The 24,447-nt window shown below is 51.7% G+C and overlaps 2 protein-coding genes across 2 annotated transcripts; both read right to left on the bottom strand.

Annotated features, from left to right (window-relative positions):
• Positions 1-781: 781 nt before the first annotated feature.
• On the bottom strand, positions 782-4,921 carry LOC116410930. Its single transcript, XM_031902590.1, has 2 exons — positions 3,182-4,921; positions 782-870 (listed from the first exon to the last, which is right to left on the bottom strand). The coding sequence occupies exons 1-2, from the start codon at positions 4,841-4,843 to the stop codon at positions 865-867; spliced, it is 1,668 nt and encodes a 555-aa protein (XP_031758450.1). The 5' UTR covers positions 4,844-4,921; the 3' UTR covers positions 782-864.
• Positions 4,922-22,061: 17,140 nt separating this feature from the next.
• LOC105946181 lies at positions 22,062-24,075 on the bottom strand. Its single transcript, XM_031902866.1, has one exon. The coding sequence runs from the start codon at positions 23,789-23,791 to the stop codon at positions 22,430-22,432; it is 1,362 nt and encodes a 453-aa protein (XP_031758726.1). The 5' UTR covers positions 23,792-24,075; the 3' UTR covers positions 22,062-22,429.
• Between the last annotated feature and the right edge of the window lie 372 nt (positions 24,076-24,447).

Raw genomic sequence — 24,447 nt, 5'->3', positions numbered from 1 at the left:
ACCCTGCTGCTGGTACCTCCCCTCTTTTCCACACCCCCTCGGATTGATTGGTTAGGAGGCTGACCCTGCTTCTGCTTAACCCAACCCTAGCAGCTCCAATTGGCAGGGTCCCCTGCAGCATCATTAGGGGAGGGGTTTAACCTAGGAGGGACTTGCCCAGCTCCTCTGGAGGGGACTTCTGGGAGCTTCTTTGTTTAAAACCCTTTCGGCGGGAAAACAGAACAATGGGCTGCCACCATCTTGGCTAGATCATGCACTGGCTAAACATGGGGCCAGTATAAGGGTTTTTGGTCACACTTCTCCCCCCTGGCGCAGGTGGTTTCCCTGGGGCTCCCCTTTATTAGGGAGGGCCTCAGGAACCACCGCTGGTCAGTTAGTCCTCCTGGCGTGAGAGTCCATCTGCATTGTGATGCTCTTTTCCCTTTCGGTGTTGAATGGTGAAGTTATACTGTTGAAGCAGGAGGCTCCATCTTAGAAGTTTCCCATTGTCTCCTGAGACCCTCTGTAACCAACTGAGGGGGTTGTGATCTGTCACAACAGTGAATTCTCTGCCATACAGATAGGGCTGCAGTTTCTGTAAAGCCCATACAATTGCCAGGCACTCCTTTTCAATGGTGGCATAGGCAGCCTCTCGGGGTAACAGTTTTCTGCTCAGGTAGGCAACGGGGTGCTCCTCACCATAGGTATTAACTTGGGAAAGTACTGCTCCAAGGCCAAAATTGGAAGCATCAGTCTGCAAAATGAAGCGCCGGGAGAAATCTGGGGCCGCCAGCACAGGGGAACTAGCCAGAGCTTGCTTTAGAGCGTTCATGGCTGACTCACATTCTGGGGTCCACACAATGGTTCGAGAACGTTGGCGACTTGTCAGATCTGTCAAGGGTTTGGCAACAGTACTATAGTTAGGGATAAATTTCCGATAATAACCTGAAGTTCCTAAGAAGGCTAATACCTGTTTTTGAGTTTTGGGTATAGGCCACTGACAAATTGCCTCAACTTTAGCAGGATCAGGGCGAAGCTGCCCACCCCCAACTCTATGTCCCAAGTATTGTACCTCGGCCATGGCTAAGTGGCACTTTTCTGGCTTAAGGGTAAGCCCAGCATCCTGAATTTGAGCAAAAACTCGCTGGAGGTGCTGGAGATGCTCCTCCCAAGTCTGGCTAAAGACAGCTATGTCATCCAGATAGGCCTGAGCAAAGTCCTGCATTCCCTCCAGCAGCCTGTTCACCAGGCGTTGGAAAGTTGCGGGCGCGTTTCTCATACCAAAGGGCATTACCGTAAATTGATATAAACCAAAGGGGGTGAGGAAGGCTGACTTTTCCTGGGCACTAGGGGCAAGGGGAATCTGCCAGTAACCGCGGCTGAGATCAAGGGTAGTCAAATATTTTGCATTTCCCAGCCGGTCTAAGAGCTCATCTACCCTGGGCATTGGGTAAGCATCAGTGGTGGTCACATCATTAAGTCGTCTATAGTCCACACAGAATCGGGTACTACCATCTTTCTTGGGCACCAGCACCACAGGTGAAGCCCATGGGCTATGGGAGGGAGTAATAACCCCAAAGGCCAACATCTCATCTATCTGACTTTTCATCTCTGGCCGAACTGCTTCGGCCACTCGGTAAGCAGGGCTACGTATAGGTAACTGAGTTCCTGTATCAACTTTATGTTCAGCCCAGTGGGTGCGCCCTGGGTTCGCCGAAAACATGGGAGAATAGGAACGTAAAATTTTACGAAGTTGGTCTTGTTGAGATAGGTGAAGGTGGTCACTTATGGTAACTGCATCTATTCCCCTGGCTGAAGTGGCCTCCTCAATAAGGTTGGGGATTGGAGGATCATCAGTACCTTCAACTGGTGCACTGCATATGGCACTAACAATGTCCTCTCTGATGTGATAAGGCTTCATCATATTTATGTGGACAGTCTTATAGTGAGATGGGTCCTCAGGGGCAGTTACCACATAGGTTGTATCATGAAGCTTATGAGTGACCACATAGGGTCCTTCCCATGCAGCCTGGAGCTTGTCATGACGTGTGGGTACTAGGAGAAGCACCTTGTCTCCTTCCATAAACCTGCGTTCCCTGGCCTTGCGGTCATACCACACTTTCTGTCTTTGCTGAGCTGCGGAGAGGTGATCATGTGCCAGGCTGGTCATTTGTTCCAGACGCTGGCGGAACTTTAATACATAGGGGATTATGGGGACCTCTTGTGATTGTGGGGCCCCTTCCCAATATTCACATAGTAAATCTAAGGGGCCTCGGACCCTTCGACCATACAACAGTTCAAAGGGAGAGAATCCTGTGGACTCTTGGGGAACTTCTCGATAGGCAAATAGCAAATGGGGCAAATAACGCTCCCAGTCCTTCTCGCCAGATTCCACAAATGTCTGTAACATGGTCTTTAGTGTCCCATTAAATCTCTCACAAAGTCCATTTGTTTGGGGGTGGTATGGGGATGAGTGGATCGCCCGGACCCCACAACGCTGCCACAGGCATTGCAGTAGTTGGGATGTGAACTGGGGTCCCTGGTCTGACAATATTTCACTAGGAAAGCCCACCCGGCTGAAAATCTGGATAAGGGCATCAGCCACTGTGGGGGCATCAATTTTACGCAATGCTACAGCTTCTGGGTACCGGGTGGCATAATCCATTACAGTGAGGATATACTGTTTTCCAGAACGGCTTGGCCGGCTAAGGGGCCCAATAAGATCAACTGCCACCCGTTGGAAGGGCTCACTGATGATGGGCAAGGGGCAGAGGGGAAACTTGGGCTTATCATTGGCCCTGCCAGTCCTCTGACAGCTGTCACATGTGCGGCAGTACCTCGTCACCTCCTGTGAGATGCCAGGCCAGTAAAAATTTTGGGTCAATCGGTGTCGAGTACGGGTAACCCCCTGGTGTCCAGCTAAAGGGATCTCATGGGCCATGTGAAGAAGCTGAGCCCGGTAACTCAGGGGTACTATAAGTTGTCGGGAACACTTCCATGGCTGGTTGGGGTTCCCCTTCACAATCCTATAGAGTAGCCCCCGCTCCCAAACAATCTGTTCCCCTCGCTCATTTGGGGGTTTCCCTGCCTTAATTCGTATACATTCTAAGGTAGGGTCAGTGTGCTGAGCTTCCCTAAAGGTAGTGGGGTGGAGCAAGTCAGGGGTAGGGGGACTGTCACAGTCATCTGCAGGTTCTCTTACCCCTTGTGGCGCATCCATGGAGACAGCGTTGGCTTCATTAGTATTTCGGGAGAGGCTGCATTCAATATGGCCCACATCATTGCCCAGGAGGATCTCAGCAGGCAGTTGTCGCAGTATGCCAACTCGATGGGTAAACGGTCCGTGTCCTAGATCCAAGGTGACCTGGGCTATGGGAATATCCTGTTTGTGCCCCCCAGCCAGAACAATGCGGGCAGTTTTGCCAGGAATCACTGCATCTGCAGAGACAATATGGGGCTCCACTAGGGTAATAAATGATCCTGAGTCTAAGAACCCCTCCACCTGCCTACCATTGATCCTGACAGGAAGTACATGTTTTCTGGGCTGTCCACTGTTGTCCCAGCCCATCCCCAAGACAACATATTCCTCTATTACATCCTCTCTTGGCCTGGGAGGGGCAACCGCTGGGTCTGTGGTAAGCTGCCGTACTGTCTGGATAACCTGCTGACGAATATTGGGTCCTGGTGAAGAGACAGCAGCGACCTGCCGAGGTGCAGAGAGCCTCCCTGTGGGCCCTGGCGGGGCAGGACGTAGATTTAAAGGGCAGGCTGGAGATAAATGGGCCAGAGATCCACAACGGAAACAGGTCCGGGGTGTGGCTGCGCGAGTAGGTGCTGAGAGGGTGCGATTAGGTAAATGGTTCAACCGCGGAGGCTGGGGGCGGTCCAGACCACGGGTGTTGACCATAGTACCTGAAGCAAGGGTAAGGGGGCGGGCCTGGGAGCGGTTCTCAATATACTCATCCGCTAGCTGGGTGGCCTCATCTAGGGTGCCTGGCTTGCGGTCACTTACCCACTCCCGTACCTCAGTGGGGCATCGTTCAAGGAATTGTTCCTTAAGGATAAGCTGGCATAAGTCTTCCAGAGTGTGGGTCTTGTTGCCACATATCCAGTGGCGAAATGCCCTTTGTAGTTTCCCACCAAAGTTCTGGTAGGTATCTTGAGGGATTTTAACCAGGCTACGGAATGTTCTCCGGTAGGAATCCGGCGTAATGGAATAGCTGGCTAAAAGTATCCGCCGTACTTCCCCATACTTCGCCCTCTGAGGATATGGGATTTCCTGATAAACTTCATTAGCTTTGCCTGTGAGCTTACCCGCCAGTATAAGCACCCACTCCTCCTGAGGGACTCGGTGGTCCTCACACAAACCTTCAAAGGAGCGAAGGAAACCGTCTATGCTCTGCTTAGATTCATCAAATGTGGGGAAAGCAGCATGAGTCAATTTCACCACTCGCCGCTGAGCATTGGGTGACCCCACAGCAGGCCCAGAGCTCAAGGGCCCAGGCTGATTGGCCTGCAAAGTTAGGCGCCATACCTCTAGCCGTTCTGCTGGGGACAGGCCTGGGCCAATGGCAGCTAAGTGTTTATGGAACATAGTGAGAGTGCTGTCCTCACCTCCCCCCGCTGCATCTTGATGCAAGTTACACATCTCTTCTCCCCCCTCAGGAGTCTCCGGGTCCCCCTGGGTGTCGCCTTCTTGGGTAGGCTGAGCATGGGGAGTGAGTAGCTCCATCAGCTCGTGTCTCCGCTTCCCCTCTGGGTCAATACCCCACCGGTGGCAGAGCCGTTGCAGCGTGGGTAGCCGGAGCTCAGAGAGCTCATGAGCTGTAAGGTCCAAGTAGTTCCCTGATGTGCTAGCATCCATATCCCACTGCTGCCACCAGAAATGTCACACAACGTATGACGTATGAGCCGCTAGCACAATCAGGGAAATACCACACGTTCCACAGGGGTTGTTTCACAGGGGTTTATTACAACCAAACGTAGATAAACAGGGAAAGGGCAATACGCATGGAAGGTCCACAAGTCCCAGTCACATCAATCCTCCTACAGGGAGTCTTCAGGGCAACCCCCCTCTGCACAGTCTCCAGGGAACAAAGGCCGAGTCTCCCAGCCCAACCCCCAATATACAAAGGTGTCCCACCCAGACAGTCACAATTACCTGGGTAGCCTCCCCAGGCAGTTCCAATGGGAATAAACAAAGTTCCTTTTTGGGTAGTTCCACAGAAACACACTACCTTGGTTCCAGGGCAAACAGTCCTTCCACAGGGGTTAGGGTAATCCAGTTGGAGGGAATCTTCCTGCCTGAGCTAGGATGGATCCTAAGGAACCGCAGGGGAGGGTGTCCTGCCGTAGCGAGGTTACACCCAGATCAACAAAAGCTCCTTCTCCACCCACAACCTCTGGGTTTTTCTACCCTGCTGCTGGTACCTCCCCTCTTTTCCACACCCCCTCGATTGATTGGTTAGGAGGCTGACCCTGCTTCTGCTTAACCCAACCCTAGCAGCTCCAATTGGCAGGGTCCCCTGCAGCATCATTAGGGGAGGGGTTTAACCTAGGAGGGACTTGCCCAGCTCCTCTGGAGGGGACTTCTGGGAGCTTCTTTGTTTAAAACCCTTTCGGCGGGAAAACAGAACAATGGGCTGCCACCATCTTGGCTAGATCATGCACTGGCTAAACATGGGGCCAGTATAAGGGTTTTTGGTCACAATTGTCTCTGCTTCCTTTGCACGGGGGAGTGTATTTCCCGGTACCCGTGTGACTGTCTCTGCTTCCTTTGCACGGGGGAGTGTATTTCCTGGTACCCATGTGACTGTCTCTGCTTCCTTTGCACGGGGGAGTGTATTTCCCGGAACCCATGTGACTGTCCTCTGCTTCCTTTGCACGGGGGAGTGTATTTCCCGGTACCCATGTGACTGTCTCTGCTTCCTTTGCACGGGGGAGTGTATTTCCTGGTACCCATGTGACTGTCTCTGCTTCCTTTGCACGGGGGAGTGTATTCCCGGTACCCGTGTGACTGTCTCTGCTTCCTTTGCACGGGGGGAGTGTGTTTCCCAGTACCCATGTGACTGTCTCTGCTTCCTTTGCACGGGGGAGTGTATTTTCCTGGTACCCATGTGACTGTCTCTGCTTCCTTTGCACGGGGGGAGTGTATTTCCCAGTACCCGTGTGGACTGTCTCTGCTTCCTTTGCACGGGGGGGAGTGTATTTCCCAGTACCCAATGTGACTGTCTCTGCTTCCTTTGCACGGGGGAGTGTATTTCCCGGTACCCATGTGACTGTCTCTGCTTCCTTTGCACGGGGGAGTGTATTTCCGGTACCCATGTGACTGTCTCTGCTTCCTGTGGCACGGGGGAGTGTATTCCTGGTACCCATGTGACTGTCTCTGCTTCCTTTGCACGGTGGAGTGTATTTCCTGGTACCCATGTGACTGTCTCTGCTTCCTTTGCACGGGGGAGTGTATTTCCTGGTACCCATGTGACTGTCTCTGCTTCCTGTGCACGGGGGGAGTGTATTTCCCGGTACCCATGTGACTGTCTCTGCTTCCTTTGCACGGGGGAGTGTATTTCCTGGTACCCATGTGACTGTCTCTGCTTCCTTTGCACGGGGGAGTGTATTTCCTGGTACCCATGTGACTGTCTCTGCTTCCTTTGCACGGGGGAGTGTATTTCCTGGTACCCATGTGACTGTCTCTGCTTCCTTTGCACGGGGGAGTGTATTTCCCGGAACCCATGTGACTGTCTCTGCTTCCTTTGCACGGGGAGTGTATTTCCCGGTACCCATGTGACTGTCTCTGCTTCCTTTGCACGGGGGAGTGTATTTCCTGGTACCCATGTGATTGTCTCTGCTTCCTTTGCACGGGGGAGTGTATTTCCCGGTACCCGTGTGACTGTCTCTGCTTCCTTTGCACGGGGGAGTGTATTTCCTGGTACCCATGTGACTGTCTCTGCTTCCTTTGCACGGGGGAGTGTATTTCCCGGAACCCATGTGACTGTCTCTGCTTCCTTTGCACGGGGGAGTGTATTTCCCGGTACCCATGTGACTGTCTCTGCTTCCTTTGCACGGGGGAGTGTATTTCCTGGTACCCATGTGACTGTCTCTGCTTCCTTTGCACGGGGAGTGTATTTCCCGGTACCCGTGTGACTGTCTCTGCTTCCTTTGCACGGGGGGAGTGTGTTTCCCAGTACCCATGTGACTGTCTCTGCTTCCTTTGCACGGGGGAGTGTATTTCCTGGTACCCATGTGACTGTCTCTGCTTCCTTTGCACGGGGGGAGTGTATTTCCCAGTACCCGTGTGACTGTCTCTGCTTCCTTTGCACGGGGGGAGTGTATTTCCCAGTACCCATGTGACTGTCTCTGCTTCCTTTGCACGGGGGAGTGTATTTCCCGGTACCCATGTGACTGTCTCTGCTTCCTTTGCACGGGGGAGTGTATTTCCCGGTACCCATGTGACTGTCTCTGCTTCCTGTGCACGGGGGGAGTGTATTTCCTGGTACCCATGTGACTGTCTCTGCTTCCTTTGCACGGGGGAGTGTATTTCCTGGTACCCATGTGACTGTCTCTGCTTCCTTTGCACGGGGGAGTGTATTTCCTGGTACCCATGTGACTGTCTCTGCTTCCTGTGCACGGGGGAGTGTATTTCCCGGTACCCATGTGACTGTCTCTGCTTCCTTTGCACGGGGGAGTGTATTTCCCGGTACCCATGTGACTGTCTCTGCTTCCTGTGCACGGGGGAGTGTATTTCCTGGTACCCATGTGACTGTCTCTGCTTCCTGTGCACAGGGGAGTGTATTTCCCGGTACCCATGTGACTGTCTCTGCTTCCTTTGCACGGGGGAGTGTATTTCCCGGTACCCGTGTGACTGTCTCTGCTTCCTTTGCACGGGGGAGTGTATTTCCCGGTACCCATGTGACTGTGTGAATAGTCCGATTTTCACTCTTCTGCCCATTTGCCCCGGGTATGAGCTGCACTTACTGGATCTATTGCCCTTTAACCCCTGCTGGGACATCTACTCATTACCATATGCATGAGGGGGGAGTGGCCATTAAAGTGTCAGTAATGACCCTCTGTTGGGGGTTGTTGGTTGCAACGTTATAATGAACATTGGGGGGCATGTAATGGGTTGTCTCATTTTCCAGCCCCCCAGAACCCATGGGGTATCCATGCTGGGCATTGGGGGTGGGGTAAAGGGGCCTCAACCTAACATTCTATGAAAAAAATAGGAAATAAAGTGTCAGCTCTGCACTCACCTGACAGGGAGGAAGTGTCCCCTCCCCCAGTGTGTCTGGGTTGGTTTTATTTCCCAGATGTGCAGCAAACATGGGGTGTGCTCTGGGGCAAATTATCCTTTTACCTGGGCATTTGCTGGGACACCTTCTTGGCTGGTGGGACACCTTCTTGGCTGGTGGGACACTTTCTTGGCTGGTGGGACTCCTTCTTGGCTGGTGGGACACCTTCTTGGCTGGTGGGACACCTTCTTGGCTGGTGGGACACCTTCTTGGCTGGTGGGACTCCTTCTTGGCTGGTGGGACACCTTCTTGGCTGGTGGGACACCTTCTTGGCTGGTGGGACACCTTCTTGGCTTATGGGACACCTTCTTGGCTGGTGGGACTCCTTCTTGGCTGGTGGGACACCTTCTTGGCTGGTGGGACTCCTTCTTGGCTGGTGGGACACCTTCTTGGCTGGTGGGACTCCTTCTTGGCTGGTGGGATACCTTCTTGGCTGGTGGGACACCTTCTTGGCTGGTGGGACACCTTCTTGGCTGGTGGGACTCCTTCTTGGCTGGTGGGACACCTTCTTGGCTGGTGGGACACCTTCTTGGCTGGTGGGACACCTTCTTGGCTTATGGGACACCTTCTTGGCTGGTGGACTCCTTCTTGGCTGGTGGACACCTTCTTGGCTGGTGGGACACCCTTCTGGCTGGTGGGACACTTCTTGGCTGGTGGGACCTTCTTGGCTGGGACCTTCTTGGCTGGTGGGACTCCTTCTTGGCTGGTGGGACACCTTCTATGCCGGTGGGACAACTTTTTGGCTGGTGGGACACCTTCTTGGCTTGTGGGACACCTTCATGGCTGGTGGGACACCTTCTTTGCTGGTGGGACACCTTCTTGGCTGGTGGGACACATTCTTTGCTGGTAGGACAACTTTTTGGCTGGTGTGACACCTTCTTGGCTGGTGGGAAACCTTCTTTGCTGGTGGGACAACTTTTTGGCTGGTGGGACACCTTCTTGGCTTGTGGGACTCCTTCTTGGCTTGTGGGACACCTTCTTGGCTGGTGGGACACCTTCTTGGCTTGTGGGACACCTTCTTGGCTTGTGGGACTCCTTCTTGGCTTACGGGACACTTTCTTGGTTTGTTGGACACTTTCTTGGCTTGTGGGACACCTTCTTGGCTTGTGGGACACCTTCTTGGCTTGTGAGACACTTTCTTGGTTTGTGGGACACCTTCTTGGCTTGTGGGACACCTTCTTGGCTTGTGGGACACCTTCTTGGCTGGTGGGACACCTTCTTGGCTTGTGGGACACCTTCTTGGCTGGTGGGACACCTTCTTGGCTTGTGGGACACCTTCTTGGCTTGTGGGACTCCTTCTTGGCTTGTGGGACACCTTCTTGGCTGGTGGGACACCTTCTTGGCTGGTGGGACACCTTCTTGGCTTGTGGGACTCCTTCTTGGCTTGTGGGACACCTTCTTGGCTGGTGGGACACCTTCTTGGCTTGTGGGACACCTTCTTGGCTTGTGGGACTCCTTCTTGGCTTGTGGGACACTTTCTTGGTTTGTTGGACACTTTCTTGGCTTGTGGGACACCTTCTTGGCTTGTGGGACACCTTCTTGGCTGGTGGGACACCTTCTTGGCTTGTGGGACACCTTCATGGCTTGTGGGACACCTTCTTGGCTGGTGGGACACCGTCTTGGCTTGTTGGACACCTTCTTGGCTTGTGGGACACCTTCTTGGCTTGTGGGACTCCTTTGTGGCTTGTGGGACTCCTTCGTGGCTTGTGGGACACCTTCTTGGCTTGTGGGACACTTTCTTGGCTTGTGGGACACTTTCTTGGCTTGTGGGACACCTTCTTGGCTTGTGGGACACCTTCTTGGCTTGTGGGACACCCTCTTGGCTTGTGGGACACCTTCCTGGCTTTTGGGACACCCTCTTGGCTGATGGGACACCTTTCTGGCTTGTGGGACACCTTCTTGGCTTGTGGGACACCTTCTTGGCTTGTGGGACACCTTATTGGCTTTTGGGACACCTTCTTGGCTTGTGGAACACCTTCCTGGTTGGTGGGACACCTTCTTGGCTGGTGGGACACCTTCTTGGCTTGTGGGACACTTCTTGGCCTTTGCCCCCACTGGGCACTAAGTGGTTTCAATATAAACTTATAAAAAATGTCCCATTGCCAAAGTTCCGGGGGGCCTATAAGGATTTCTCTGTGGGGCGCAGTTACTTCTTGTTATCCCACTGCATTCAGAACCAATTGTCATTGCACTGATGTCACTTTCTGGGCCCTTGGGAGCCCAATGCCTTGGGGGCAATGAGGGGAATGGGGGGAGTAGGGACATTATGTACGAGGAAAAGCAGACGGTGCCTGGCTGACTGGTGGGGGGGTCACGGTACCAGTATCCGGATAATTATTTACTCCCATGACAGTTGTGCCCGCTGGCACCGTGCCACGTCTAATGCTCCCAACCCGCCACTGGAAGGGTTAAATCCCAGCCCACGGGTTCCCAGAGATAAATATAAGTTTCTGCTCCTGGGAAAACTGGGATTTTCTCTCGGAAACACAACGATTGGGAAACTTCAGGGGACAAACGGAGTCACCGGGTCGCACTCGTATTTGTTGTGTCCGCGGGGCTTTTATCTGGGAAAGGTCCGATGTGGCCCCGAGGTTCAGCCCAGTCCAGACCTGCAGATCTAACCAGTGGCCAAATAGCAGCACATTGGCCAGTACAGACTTGTAGCCAAATCCGTCAGAACCTGATCTGATTGGCTCCAGTAATAAGTGGTTCAACATCGTCAAGTTTGGCCCTTCCATTCCTGGTCCACTTGGGCCCAAACAGCTTGAAACAGGCAAAAGTAAAGCTTAATGGCCCCCCCCTAGCGTTCATATCCAAATTACCCAGTACCCTCATCAGCCAAATGGACTTACCTCCATGTCCCCTTCCCACCCTGACCCGCCATTAGGGCTTATTTAACCCCAGGGGCACATTTATCAAGGGGTGATCAGAACATTCTGGGGGGGGGCAACATGACTCACTGGTACCAAGTTTATGGGAATTCCTATTGGTGCCCCTAGATAGTCCTGGAAGCCCAATCTGAAGCCCAGAGAGACCAACATTAGGGTGAACTCACCCCGACACCCTGGGGACTGGACATGAAACCGGGACAGGAACCAACATTGTCCGAGAACTTTATGTCATTTCTACCATCCAAAAGGGGCCCCACCTTCCCTGTTTTGGGGTCCGTCTCGATCTCTGGGTCTTGCGTGGGTCACAATTTCTAAACCTGTAGTTCACCCACGGAATGCTGGGAAATATCTCCCCTTTTCTGTAGGGATTTCTAAAACAAACTGGTCTAATGTTACAGAACATTGGGGTCTCGGTATTAAAGGGTAAGTGCCCATTTTCTGATCAATAACAAGGTTCTGGTTCCCAGTGAGTTAATACCGCCCCCCCCCCCCCAGGGAAGCAGAAGCCTTTGATCAGCTCAGGGGCCTCTCCATTGTGCACCAGTGAGTCTCTTCTCCGCGCCTGGAAAACCCTGTCCCCCTTCAGTGGGCACGTGAGCTTTGTTTCTTTAACCCCATCTGCCCCTGTACAGAGAGGCCAGGTCTGGATATTGGAGATGAGACACTAAATAGATTGCAAACATAGACGGTGAGCTCTTCAGCCCAGTCCTGCTGCTGTGTAAAACTGATGAGAGCATTTCAGGAATCAGGGAGGGTCCTACACAGACCCCTACACAGACCCAGTTGTATGGAGACAGTAGGGCAAGATGGAGACAGTAGGGCAAGATGGAGACAGTAGGGCAAGATGGAGACAGTAGGGCAAGATGGAGACATTAGGGCAAGATGGAGACAGTGGGACAAGATGGAGACAGTGGGACAAGATGGAGATCGTAGGGCAAGATGGGGACAGTAGGACAAGATGGAGACAGTGGGACAAGATGGAGACAGTAGGGCAAGATGGAGACAGTGGGACAAGATGGGGAAAGTAGGGCAAGATGGAGACAGTAGGGCAAGATGGAGACAGTGGGACAAGATGGGGAAAGTAGGGCAAGATGGAGACAGTAGGGCAAGATGGAGACAGTGGGACAAGATGGGGAAAGTAGGGCAAGATGGAGACAGTAGGGCAAGATGGAGACAGTGGGACAAGATGGGGAAAGAAGGGCAAGATGGGGACAGTAGGGCAAGATGGAGACAGTAGGGCAAGATGGAGACAGTAGGACAAGATGGAGACAGTAGTACAAGATGCTCTTCAGCCCAGTCCTACTGCTGTGTAAAACTGATGAGAGCATTTCAGGAATCAGGGAGGGTCCTACACAGACCCCTACACAGACCCAGTTGTATGGAGACAGTAGGGCAAGATTGAGACAGTAGGGCAAGATGGAGACAGTAGGGCAAGATGGAGACAATAGGGCAAGATGGAGACAGTGGGACAAGATGGAGACAGTAGGGCAAGATGGAGACAGTAGGGCAAGATGGAGACAGTAGGGCAAGATGGAGACAGTAGGGCAAGATGGAGACAATAGGGCAAGATGGAGACAGTGGGACAAGATGGAGACAGTAGGGCAAGATGGAGACAGTAGAGCAAGATGGAGACAGTGGGACAAGATGGAGACAGTGGGACAAGATGGAGACAGTAGGGCAAGATGGAGACAGTAGGACAAGATGGAGACAGTAGGGCAAGATGGGGACATTAGGGCGAGATGGAGACAGTAGGACAAGATGGAGACAGTAGGGCAAGATGGAGACAGTAGGGCAAGATGGAGACAGTGGGGCAAGATGGAGACAGTAGGGCAAGATGGAGACAGTAGGGCAAGATGGAGACAGTAGGGCAAGATGGAGACAGTAGGGCAAGATGCTCTTCAGCCCAGTCCTACTGCTGTGTAAAACTGATGAGAGCATTTCAGGAATCAGGGAGGGTCCTACACAGACCCCTACACAGACCCAGTTGTATGGAGACAGTAGGGCAAGATGGAGACAGTAGGGCAAGATGGAGACAGTAGGGCAAGATGGAGACAGTAGGGCAAGATGGAGACAGTGGGACAAGATGGAGACAGTAGGGCAAGATGGGGACAGTAGGACAAGATGGAGACAGTAGGGCAAGATGGAGACAGTAGGGCAAGATGGGGACAGTAGGGCAGGATGGGGACAGTAGGGCGAGATGGAGACAGTAGGACAAGATGGAGACAGTAGGGCAAGATGGAGACTGTAGGGCAAGATGGAGACAGTAGGACAAAATGGAGACAGTAGGGCAAGATGGAGACAGTAGGGCAAGATGGAGACAGTGGGACAAGATGGAGACAGTAGGGCAAGATGGAGACAGTGGGACAAAATGGGGAAAGTAGGGCAAGATGGGGACAGTAGGACAAGATGGGGACAGTAGGACAAGATGGAGACAGTAGGGCAAGATGGAGACAGTAGGACAAGATGGAGACAGTAGGGCAAGATGGAGACAGTAGGACAAGATGGGGACAGTAGGACAAGATGGAGACAGTAGGGCAAGATGTAGACAGTAGGACAAGATGGAGACAGTAGGGCAAGATGGGGACAGTAGGACAAGATGGGGACAGTAGGACAAGATGGAGACAGTAGGGCAAGATGGAGACAGTAGGACAAGATGGAGACAGTAGGGCAAGATGGAGACAGTAGGGCAAGATGGAGACAGTAGGGCAAGATGGAGACATTATAGCAAGATGGGGACAGTAGGGCAAGATGAGGATAGTAGGGCAAGATGGAGACAGTAGGGCAAGATGGGGACAGTAGGGAAAGATGGAGACAGTAAGACAAGATGGAGACAGTAGGGCAAGATGGAGACAGTAGGACAAGATGGAGACAGTAGGGCAAGATGGAGACAGTAGGGCAAGATGGAGACAGTGGGACAAGATGGGGAAAGTAGGGCAAGATGGAGACAGTAGGGCAAGATGGAGACAGTGGGACAAGATGGGGAAAGAAGGGCAAGATGGGGACAGTAGGGCAAGATGGAGACAGTAGGGCAAGATGGAGACAGTAGGACAAGATGGAGACAGTAGGACAAGATGCTCTTCAGCCCAGTCCTACTGCTGTGTAAAACTGATGAGAGCATTTCAGGAATCAGGGAGGGTCCTACACAGACCCCTACACAGACCCAGTTGTATGGAGACAGTAGGGCAAGATTGAGACAGTAGGGCAAGATGGAGACAGTAGGGTAAGATGGAGACAATAGGGCAAGATGGAGACAGTGGGACAAGATGGAGACAGTAGGGCAAGATGGAGACAGTAGGGCAAGATGGAGACAGTAGGGCAAGATGGAGACAGTGGGACAAAATGGGGAAAGTAGGGCAAGATGGGGACAGTAGGGCAAGATGGAGACAGTAGGGCAAGATGGAGACAGTAGGGCAAGATGGAGACAGTGGGACAAGATGGAGACAGTGGGACAAGATGGAGATCGTAGGGCAAGATGGGGACAGTAGGACAAGATGGAGACAGTAGGGCAAGATGGAGACAGTAGGACAAGATGGGGACAGTAGGGCAAGATGGGGACATTAGGGCGAGATGGAGACAGTAGGACAAGATGGAGACAGTAGGGCAAGATGGAGACAGTAGGGCAAGATGGAGACAGTGGGGCAAGATGGAGACAGTAGGGCAAGATGGAGACAGTAGGGCAAGATGGAGACAGTAGGGCAAGATGGAGACAGTAGGCAAGATGCTCTTCAGCCCAGTCCTACTGCTGTGTAAAACTGATGAGAGCATTTCAGGAATCAGGGAGGGTCCTACACAGACCCCTACACAGACCCAGTTGTATGGAGACAGTAGGGCAAGATGGGAACAGTAGGGCAGGATGGGGACAGTAGGGCGAGATGGAGACAGTAGGACAAGATGGAGACAGTAGGGCAAGATGGAGACTGTAGGGCAAGATGGAGACAGTAGGACAAAATGGAGACAGTAGGGCAAGATGGAGACAGTAGGACAAGATGGAGACTGTAGGGCAAGATGGAGACAGTAGGGCAAGATGGAGACAGTAGGGCAAGATGGAGACAGTGGGACAAGATGGAGACAGTAGGGCAAGATGGAGACAGTGGGACAAAATGGGGAAAGTAGGGCAAGATGGGGACAGTAGGACAAGATGGGGACAGTAGGACAAGATGGAGACAGTAGGGCAAGATGGAGGCAGTAGGACAAGATGGAGACAGTAGGGCAAGATGGAGACAGTAGGACAAGATGGGGACAGTAGGACAAGATGGAGACAGTAGGGCAAGATGTAGACAGTAGGACAAGATGGAGACAGTAGGGCAAGATGGGGACAGTAGGACAAGATGGGGACAGTAGGACAAGATGGAGACAGTAGGGCAAGATGGAGACAGTAGGACAAGATGGAGACAGTAGGGCAAGATGGAGACAGTAGGGCAAGATGGAGACAGTAGGGCAAGATGGAGACATTATAGCAAGATGGGGACAGTAGGGCAAGATGAGGATAGTAGGGCAAGATGGAGACAGTAGGGCAAGATGGGGACAGTAGGGAAAGATGGAGACAGTAAGACAAGATGGAGACAGTAGGGCAAGATGGAGACAGTAGGACAAGATGGAGACAGTAGGGCAAGATGGAGACAGTAGGGCAAGATGGAGACAGTGGGACAAGATGGGGAAAGTAGGGCAAGATGGAGACAGTAGGGCAAGATGGAGACAGTGGGACAAGATGGGGAAAGGAGGGCAAGATGGGGACAGTAGGGCAAGATGGAGACAGTAGGGCAAGATGGAGACAGTAGGACAAGATGGAGACAGTAGTACAAGATGCTCTTCAGCCCAGTCCTACTGCTGTGTAAAACTGATGAGAGCATTTCAGGAATCAGGGAGAGTCCTACACAGACCCATACACAGACCCAGTTGTATGGAGACAGTAGGGCAAGATTGAGACAGTAGGGCAAGATGGAGACAGTAGGGCAAGATGGAGACAATAGGGCAAGATGGAGACAGTGGGACAAGATGGAGACAGTAGGGCAAGATGGAGACAGTAGGGCAAGATGGAGACAGTAGGGCAAGATGGAGACAGTGGGACAAAATGGGGAAAGTAGGGCAAGATGGGGACAGTAGGGCAAGATGGAGACAGTAGGACAAGATGGAGACAGTAGGGCAAGATGGAGACAGTAGGGCAAGATGGGGACAGTAGGGCAAGATGAGGATAGTAGGGCAAGATGGAGACAGTAGGGCAAGATGGGGACAGTAGGGAAAGATGGAGACAGTAGGACAAGATGGAGACAGTAGGGCAAGATGGAGACAGTAGGGCAAGATGGAGACAGTAGGGCAAGATGGAGACAGTAGGGCAAGATGGAGACAGTGGGACAAGATGGGGAAAGTAGGGCAAGATGGAGACAGTAGGGCAAGATGGAGACAGTAGGGCAAGATGGAGACAGTGGGACAAGATGGAGACAGTAGGACTAGATGGAGACAGTAGGGCAAGATGGAGACAGTAGGGCAAGATGGAGACAGTGGGACAAAATGGGGAAAGTAGGGCAAGATGGGGACAGTAGGGCAAGATGGAGACAGTAGGACAAGATGGAGACAGTAGGGCAAGATGGAGACAGTAGGGCAAGATGGGGACAGTAGGGCAAGAGGGAGACATTAGGGCAAGATGGAGACAGTAGGGCAAGATGGGGACAGTAGGGCAAGATGAGGATAGTAGGGCAAGATGGAGACAGTAGGGCAAGATGGGGACAGTAGGGAAAGATGGAGACAGTAGGACAAGATGGAGACAGTAGGGCAAGATGGAGACAGTGGGACAAGATGGGGACAGTAGGACAAGATGGAGACAGTAGGACAAGATGGAGACAGTAGGGCAAGATGGAGACAGTAGGGCAAGATGGGGACAGTAGGGCAAGATGGGGACAGTAGGGCAAGATGGGGACAGTAGGGAAAGATGGAGACAGTAGGACAAGATGGAGACAGTAGGGCAAGATGGAGACAGTAGGGCAAGATGGGGACAGTAGGGCAAGATGGGGACAGTAGGGCAAGATGGGGACAGTAGGGAAAGATGGAGACAGTAGGGCAAGATGGGGACAGTAGGGAAAGATGGGGACAGTAGGGCAAGATGGAGACAGTAGGGCAAGATGGGGACAGTAGGGAAAGATGGAGACAGTAGGGCAAGATGGAGACAGTAGGGAAAGATGGAGACAGTAGGACAAGATGGAGACAGTAGGGCCAGATGGAGACAGTAGGGCAAGATGGGGACAGTAGGGCAAGATGGGGACAGTAGGGCAAGATGGAGACAGTAGGGAAAGATGGAGACAGTAGGACAAGATGGAGACAGTAGGGCAAGATAGGGACAGTAGGGCAAGATGGGGACAGTAGGGCAAGATAGGGACAGTAGGGCAAGATGGGGACAGTAGGGCAAGATGGAGACAGTAGGGCAAGAGGAAGAGAGTAGGGCAAGATAAAGACTGTAGGATTGGATGGATGAAGGTAAATGCCTTTTTGGGATTGGGGAGCAATTAGGTTCCAGATTTCAGTCCAACTGGAGATTTCGATGGAACCCACTTTGCTTCGACCCACAAGTTACGACACCGACTAACTATGGGGTTCATAAAATATTCTGTATCCAACTACTTTATAAAGCTACAAGATGCTTTTGTTCTGTAGAGACCTACAGTCTTGTGTAGCCATCAGGGGGCAGCGTTTCACAGTCACTAGGGACTCTGTAGGGGAATAACCCAACAAGTATATCCCAGACTCACTGACATCCCATAATATGGAGATATCCTCATCCACATGTTCTACAGTTACATCTCCATGGTTACTAAAGGCCCAGCCAATGGGATGCAGGAGAGTTGGTGCCAACTCTGTAGGATGGGAGCCAATAGGCAACTGGGTAGACCAGAGAGGGAACTGAATTTCACATTTCTCTATGTTAGGAGAGAGCTGTGATTGGTTACCACATCTTGAGAAGGACCATTAGGACCCACCCACCTTTCGTTGGGGATGGTTTTTGCTGTGTGAGTTACTATGAGCCCCGAGTGTTTATTTGCATGGGATGTATCATCGCTCCCACTGGGACTCGCAGTGTAAAGGGAAGGAAATAAATGTCTCTGGCACCCAAAGAAAATTCCTGTTGTTCTTGCAGATTTGTCTGGGAACCCGAGAGTCTCCGACTGGGAAAAGTCACGCGTCTATAGGCCCCGTCTCCACACGTCTCATCCAACCGGATTGCAGGTTTCATTTCCAAATAGTAACCCTGAACTGAAGGCATTTAGGCTTCACTCACCGGCAACTGAGTAAGTGAGTAAGTGAGTATTTGAGTAAGTGAGTAACTGAGTAAGTGAGTAACTGAGTAAGTGAGTAACTGAGTAAGTGAGTGAGTAAGTGAGTAAGTGAGTAACTGAGTGAGTAAGTGAGTAAGTGAGTAAATGAGTAACTGAGTAAGTGAGTAACTGAGGAACTGAGTAAGTGAGTAACTGAGTAACTGAGTAACTGAGTAACTGAGTGAGTAACTGAGTAAGTGAGTAACTGAGTAAGTGAGTAAGTGAGTAAATGAGTAACTGAGTAAGTGAGTAAGTAAGGGAACTGAGTAAGTGAGTAAGTGAGTAAGTGAGTAATTGAGTAAGTGAGTAACTGAGTAAGTGAGTAACAAGTAAGTAAGTGAGTGAGTAAGTGAGTAACTAAGTAAGTGAGTAACTGAGTGAGTAACTGAGTGAGTAACTGAGTGAGTAACTGAGTGAGTAAGTGAGTAAGTGAGTAAATGAGTAACTGAGTAAGTGAGTAACTGAGAAACTGAGTAAGTGAGTAAGTGAGTAACTGAGTAAGTGAGTAAGTGAGTAAATGAGTAAGTGAGTAATTGAGTAAGTGAGTAACGGAGTAAGTGAGTAACTGAGAAACTGAGTAACTGAGTAAGTGAGTAACTGAGTAAGTGAGTAAGTGAGAAAGTGAGTAAGTGAGTAATTGAGTAAGTGAGTAACTGAGTAAGTGAGTAACAGAATAAGTGAGTGAGTAACTGAGTAAGTGAGTAACTAAGTAAGTGAGTAACTGAGTAAGTGAGTAACTGAGTAAGTGACTAACTGAGTAAGTGAGTAAGTGAGTAACTGAATAAGTGAGTAAGTGAGTAACTGAGTAAGTGAGTAACTGAGTAGGTGACTAACTGAGTAAGTGAGTAAGTGAGTAACTGAGTAACTGAGTAAGTGAGTAATTGAGTAACTGAGTAACTGAGTAAGTGAGCAAGTGAGCAAGTGAGCAAATGAGCAACCGAGTAACTGGTCAGGGAGTCAAAGAGTTGGGATGAGGTGTAGGTAGGGATACTAGGTACAGCCGGTTGGAGAGAGAGTTGGGATGAGGTGTAGGTAGGGATACTAGGTACAGCCGGTTGGAGAGAGAGTTGGGATGAGGTGTAGGTAGGGATACTAGGTACAGCCGGTTGGAGAGAGAGTTGGGATGAGGTGTAGGTAGGGATACTAGGTACAGCCAGTTGGAGAGAGAGTTGGGATGAGGTGTAGGTAGGGATACTAGGTACAGCCGGTTGGAGAGAGAGTTGGGATGAGGTGTAGGTAGGGATACTAGGTACAGCCAGTTGGAGAGAGAGTTGGGATGAGGTGTAGGTAGGGATACTAGGTACAGCCAGTTGGAGAGAGAGTTGGGATGAGGTGTAGGTAGGGATACTAGGTACAGCCAGTTGGAGAGAGAGTTGGGATGAGGTGTAGGTAGGGATACTAGGTACAGCCGGTTGGAGAGAGAGTTGGGATGAGGTGTAGGTAGGGATACTAGGTACAGCCAGTTGGAGAGAGAGTTGGGATGAGGTGTAGGTAGGGATACTAGGTATAGCCGGTTGGAGAGAGAGTTGGGATGAGGTGTAGGCAGGGATACTAGGTACAGCCGGTTGGAGAGAGAGTTGGGATGAGGTGTAGGTAGGGATACTAGGTACAGCCAGTTGGAGAGAGAGTTGGGATGAGGTGTAGGTAGGGATACTAGGTACAGCCGGTTGGAGAGAGAGTTGGGATGAGGTGTAGGTAGGGATACTAGGTACAGCCAGTTGGAGAGAGAGTTGGGATGAGGTGTAGGTAGGGATACTAGGTACAGCCGGTTTGAGAGAGAGTTGGGATGAGGTGTAGGTAGGGATACTAGGTACAGCCGGTTGGAGAGAGAGTTGGAATGAGGTGTAGGTAGGGATACTAGGTACAGCCGGTTGGAGAGAGTTGGGATAGGGTACTAGGTACAGCCGGTTGGAGAGAGAGTTGGGATGAGGTGTAGGTAGGGATACTAGGTACAGCCGGTTGGAGAGAGAGTTGGGATGAGGTGTAGGTAGGGATACTAGGTACAGCCAGTTGGAGAGAGAGTTGGGATGAGGTGTCGGTAGGGATACTAGGTACAGCCGGTTGGAGAGAGAGTTGGGATGAGGTGTAGGTAGGGGTACTAGGTACAGCCGGTTGGAGAGAGAGTTGGGATGAGGTGTCGGTAGGGATACTAGGTACAGCCGGTTGGAGAGAGAGTTGGGATGAGGTGTAGGTAGGGATACTAGGTACAGCCGGTTGGAGAGAGAGTTGGGATGAGGTGTAGGTAGGGATACTAGGTACAGCCGGTTGGAGAGAGAGTTGGGATGAGGTGTCGGTAGGGATACTAGGTACAGCCGGTTGGAGAGAGAGTTGGGATAAGGGGTAGGTAGGGATACTAGGTACAGCCGGTTGGAGAGAGAGTTGGGATGAGGTGTAGGTAGGGATACTAGGTACAGCCGGTTGGAGAGAGAGTTGGGATGAGGTGTAGGTAGGGATACTAGGTACAGCCGGTTGGAGAGAGAGTTGGGATGAGGTGTCGGTAGGGATACTAGGTACAGCCGGTTGGAGAGAGAGTTGGGATAAGGGGTAGGTAGGGATACTAGGTACAGCCGGTTGGAGAGAGAGTTGGGATGAGGTGTAGGTAGGGATACTAGGTACAGCCGGTTGGAGAGAGAGTTGGGATGAGGTGTAGGTAGGGGTACTAGGTACAGCCGGTTGGAGAGAGAGTTGGGATGAGGTGTCGGTAGGGATACTAGGTACAGCCGGTTGGAGAGAGAGTTGGGATAAGGGGTAGGTAGGGATACTAGGTACAGCCGGTTGGAGAGAGAGTTGGGATGAGGTGTAGGTAGGGGTACTAGGTACAGCCGGTTGGAGAGAGAGTTGGGATGAGGTGTAGGTAGGGGTACTAGGTACAGCCGGTTGGAGAGAGAGTTGGGATGAGTGTCACAACCTCAGGGCCGTGAGTTCCCAGACATAGGGCAGGACCCAAAGAGCAAACAGTTGGTATCACAGGATGAGGCGTTTATTGGAGAAATGGCAAGTAGCCCTCAGCAGGTTCCCATAAGCCAGTAGGTGGTAGCCAGCCTGCACTCTTGTTCCTTAGGGAATAGGGAAATACACACAGTTGGGGGGAATCTTCTTGCCCCAGCTAAGGTAGATTCCAGGGGAACACAGGGGAGGGGGTCCTGCCGTAGCTAAGGTTACACCCCAGACAAAAGGCTCCTTGGAACTCTTGGCAGCCACCTTTGTAGCCAGAAAGGGAGCAGCCCCTGTCGTAAAACCAAAACAGGATTTGGCTCCTTCTGCCAACCCAAAGGCAGCTTCCAGAGGGGCCAATCATAGCTAATCCCACTGGGCCTATGGGAAGCCACCTAGTGAGCATGCCCAGTTCAGTCTTTTGCATTTACTAGACAGAGCACTGCTCTCACAAGGGGTAACTATGTGTATTGTGTCACTATGGGGTCTGGCTCTGTGTGCCCTCACAATAGGGGCAATTACATGGGGAGGGCCAGACAGAGCCGGCTGGCTACACACAATACACACCTAGATGAGATTAACCTACACAATGCATTTGCTACAACAGGTAGGAGGGGGGCAGGGGGTACATTTCAGCATAAACAGAAATATCTAATAGTTTCATCCAACTTATACAGTTTGTTATGTCACATTTCTCCCCCTTCCCAAATAGTGAGCCTGCTGGGGGCCTACACAGGTTCCCAGCAGCCTCACTAGCCAATTCCCATAAAGCAAAAGTCTTTAGTTCCTTGGGGGGGGCATATTGGCAAAACAGGAATAAAAAGATGGGGTGTAAACAGAACCCACAGGATCTAAGAGGGATATTTCAGGGCGGCCGTCATTAACCCTCTCTCCTCCATATGGGCGACCCTGTAATGTCACAGTTCTGGCCTCCAGGACAATAAAGGGGCCTTCCAGGGAGAAGGGAACAATCCCAGGTGGTACAGTCTGTATTCCCCCCCCCCCCAAGCAGTCAGGCCAAGGTGACTCATCTTCAAGTGACCCCAATGACCAGTGGACCCCAAAGAGTATTAGACAAATGTTTATCCCCCTGTCTTTCCTTTAATTCTAAGTTCCACCAAACCTTTCTCAAGGCCCCGGTCCCTGTAACATTACACAATGGGGGACCCCTCCATCTGGGAGATATTGTAGGGACAGCACGGGGACTCACCAGTGTTTTATTTCTCTGTGGGGTAATTCTCTGGCCTTGTTGTCTGCCAGAGGGGGTTTCCGGAACAACTGCCCTGGTTACACGTTGTGCTTTTGGGGTGCCCCTTACTCCATTCCCAGAACTGACTGCTCTGATAGACATTGGGGAATCCTGAGCAATGCTTTCCTCTTGGTCCTGTTCCTCTCCAGCCAGCAACAACTCAGGTAGTGGGGAATCCTCATCTCTTCCCTCCTTGGAGATTTTTTCAAACTGAGCAGCTCCAGGCTCCACACAATTAGGGATTTCACTTGGGGAGGCCTCAGCCTCTGCCAAGCCTTTAAAGTGGCAGCACCCACTCTCCGGTTCTACCAGCACAGGGGTAACACAACCACTGGACTCCATACAGACTGGGATTTCACTTGGGGAGGCCTCAGCCTCTGCCAAGCCTTTAAAATGGCAGCACCCACTCTCGGGTTCTGCCAGCCCAGGGGTAACACAACCACTGAACTCTAAACAAACAGGGATTTCACTTGGGGACCAAAATAAAGTTGTTTGGGAAGCTTCTTGTTCCTCCCCCACCCCGGCACTGACTGTACTGGGGGGTAAGTGAAAGTCTTTTGGACCTACAGTACCAAGACATGGCTGTGCCTGCTGAAAACCACAAAAAGATGGTGCACATACCCTCAGTGCTTCCTTGCGTTGGTTTTCCAATTCCTGGATACTCCCATACTCTTTTATCAATTCCAGTTCCTGATACACCAGGTCAGCAAGCCAGTCCCTCCGTTCCTCTGTATCATTCATTCCTATATAAAAGAAGCGCTGTGCATAGAGGGTATGGAATTCCTCCTCTGGGTTACCCACAAAGGTGCTATAGTCACAGAAATTCAGCCTCTCCCATTGGCTGTGCCATTCCGCCAAGCTACAGGGAAGCGGGAGCACTGTATAGGGACTGTGCCAATATCTCCCACCTGGTTGGTGCATGGTGCGCTGCAGAACATAGTACCCATCCTCCAGGTCTGCCTCTCCTGCCACTAACTGCCCTACTCCATATGCCAGACCCTCATCCCCAGATAGTCCCAGTGACTCACATCTCAGCCAGAACAGGGTCCTCTCTCTGGGATCAGTAGGGATCTCTGGAGTCCAGGAGTAATCCATGCAAGCGAAGAGATCCAATGGGTCAGCGTAGAATCCAGGTGGGGTGCTCATGGTGCCAGTTGGGTCCTGGGATCCTATCCCACTGCTGCCACCAAATTATGTCACAACCTCAGGGCCGTGAGTTCCCAGACATAGGGCAGGACCCAAAGAGCAAACAGTTGGTATCACAGGATGAGGCGTTTATTGGAGAAATGGCAAGTAGCCATCAGCAGGTTCCCATAAGCCAGTAGGTGGTAGCCAGCCTGTTCCTTAGGGAATAGGGAAATACACACAGTTGGGGGGAATCTTCTTGCCCCAGCTAAGGTAGATTCCAGGGAACACAGGGGAGGGGGTCCTGCCGTAGCTAAGGTTACACCCCAGACAAAAGGCTCCTTGGAACTCTTGGTAGCCACCTTTGTAGCCAGAAAGGGAGCAGCCCCTGTCGTAAATGCAAAACAGGATTTGGCTCCTTCTGCCAACCCAAAGGCAGCTTCCAGAGGGGCCAATCATAGCTAATCCCACTGGGCCTATGGGAAGCCACCTAGGGAGCATGCCCAGTTCAGTCTTTTGCATTTACTAGACAGAGCACTGCTCTCACAAGGGGTAACTATGTGTATTGTGTCACTATGGGGTCTGGCTTTGTGTGCCCTCACAATAGGGGCAATTACATGGGGAGGGCCAGACAGAGCCGGCTGGCTACACACAATACACACCTAGATGAGATTAAC

This window comes from Xenopus tropicalis, chromosome 5, assembly GCF_000004195.4.
Source record: "Xenopus tropicalis strain Nigerian chromosome 5, UCB_Xtro_10.0, whole genome shotgun sequence".
Lineage (NCBI taxonomy): Eukaryota > Metazoa > Chordata > Amphibia > Anura > Pipidae > Xenopus > Xenopus tropicalis.
The sequence above is the reverse complement of the archived record's forward strand: the minus strand, read 5'-3'. Positions and strand labels throughout refer to the sequence as shown.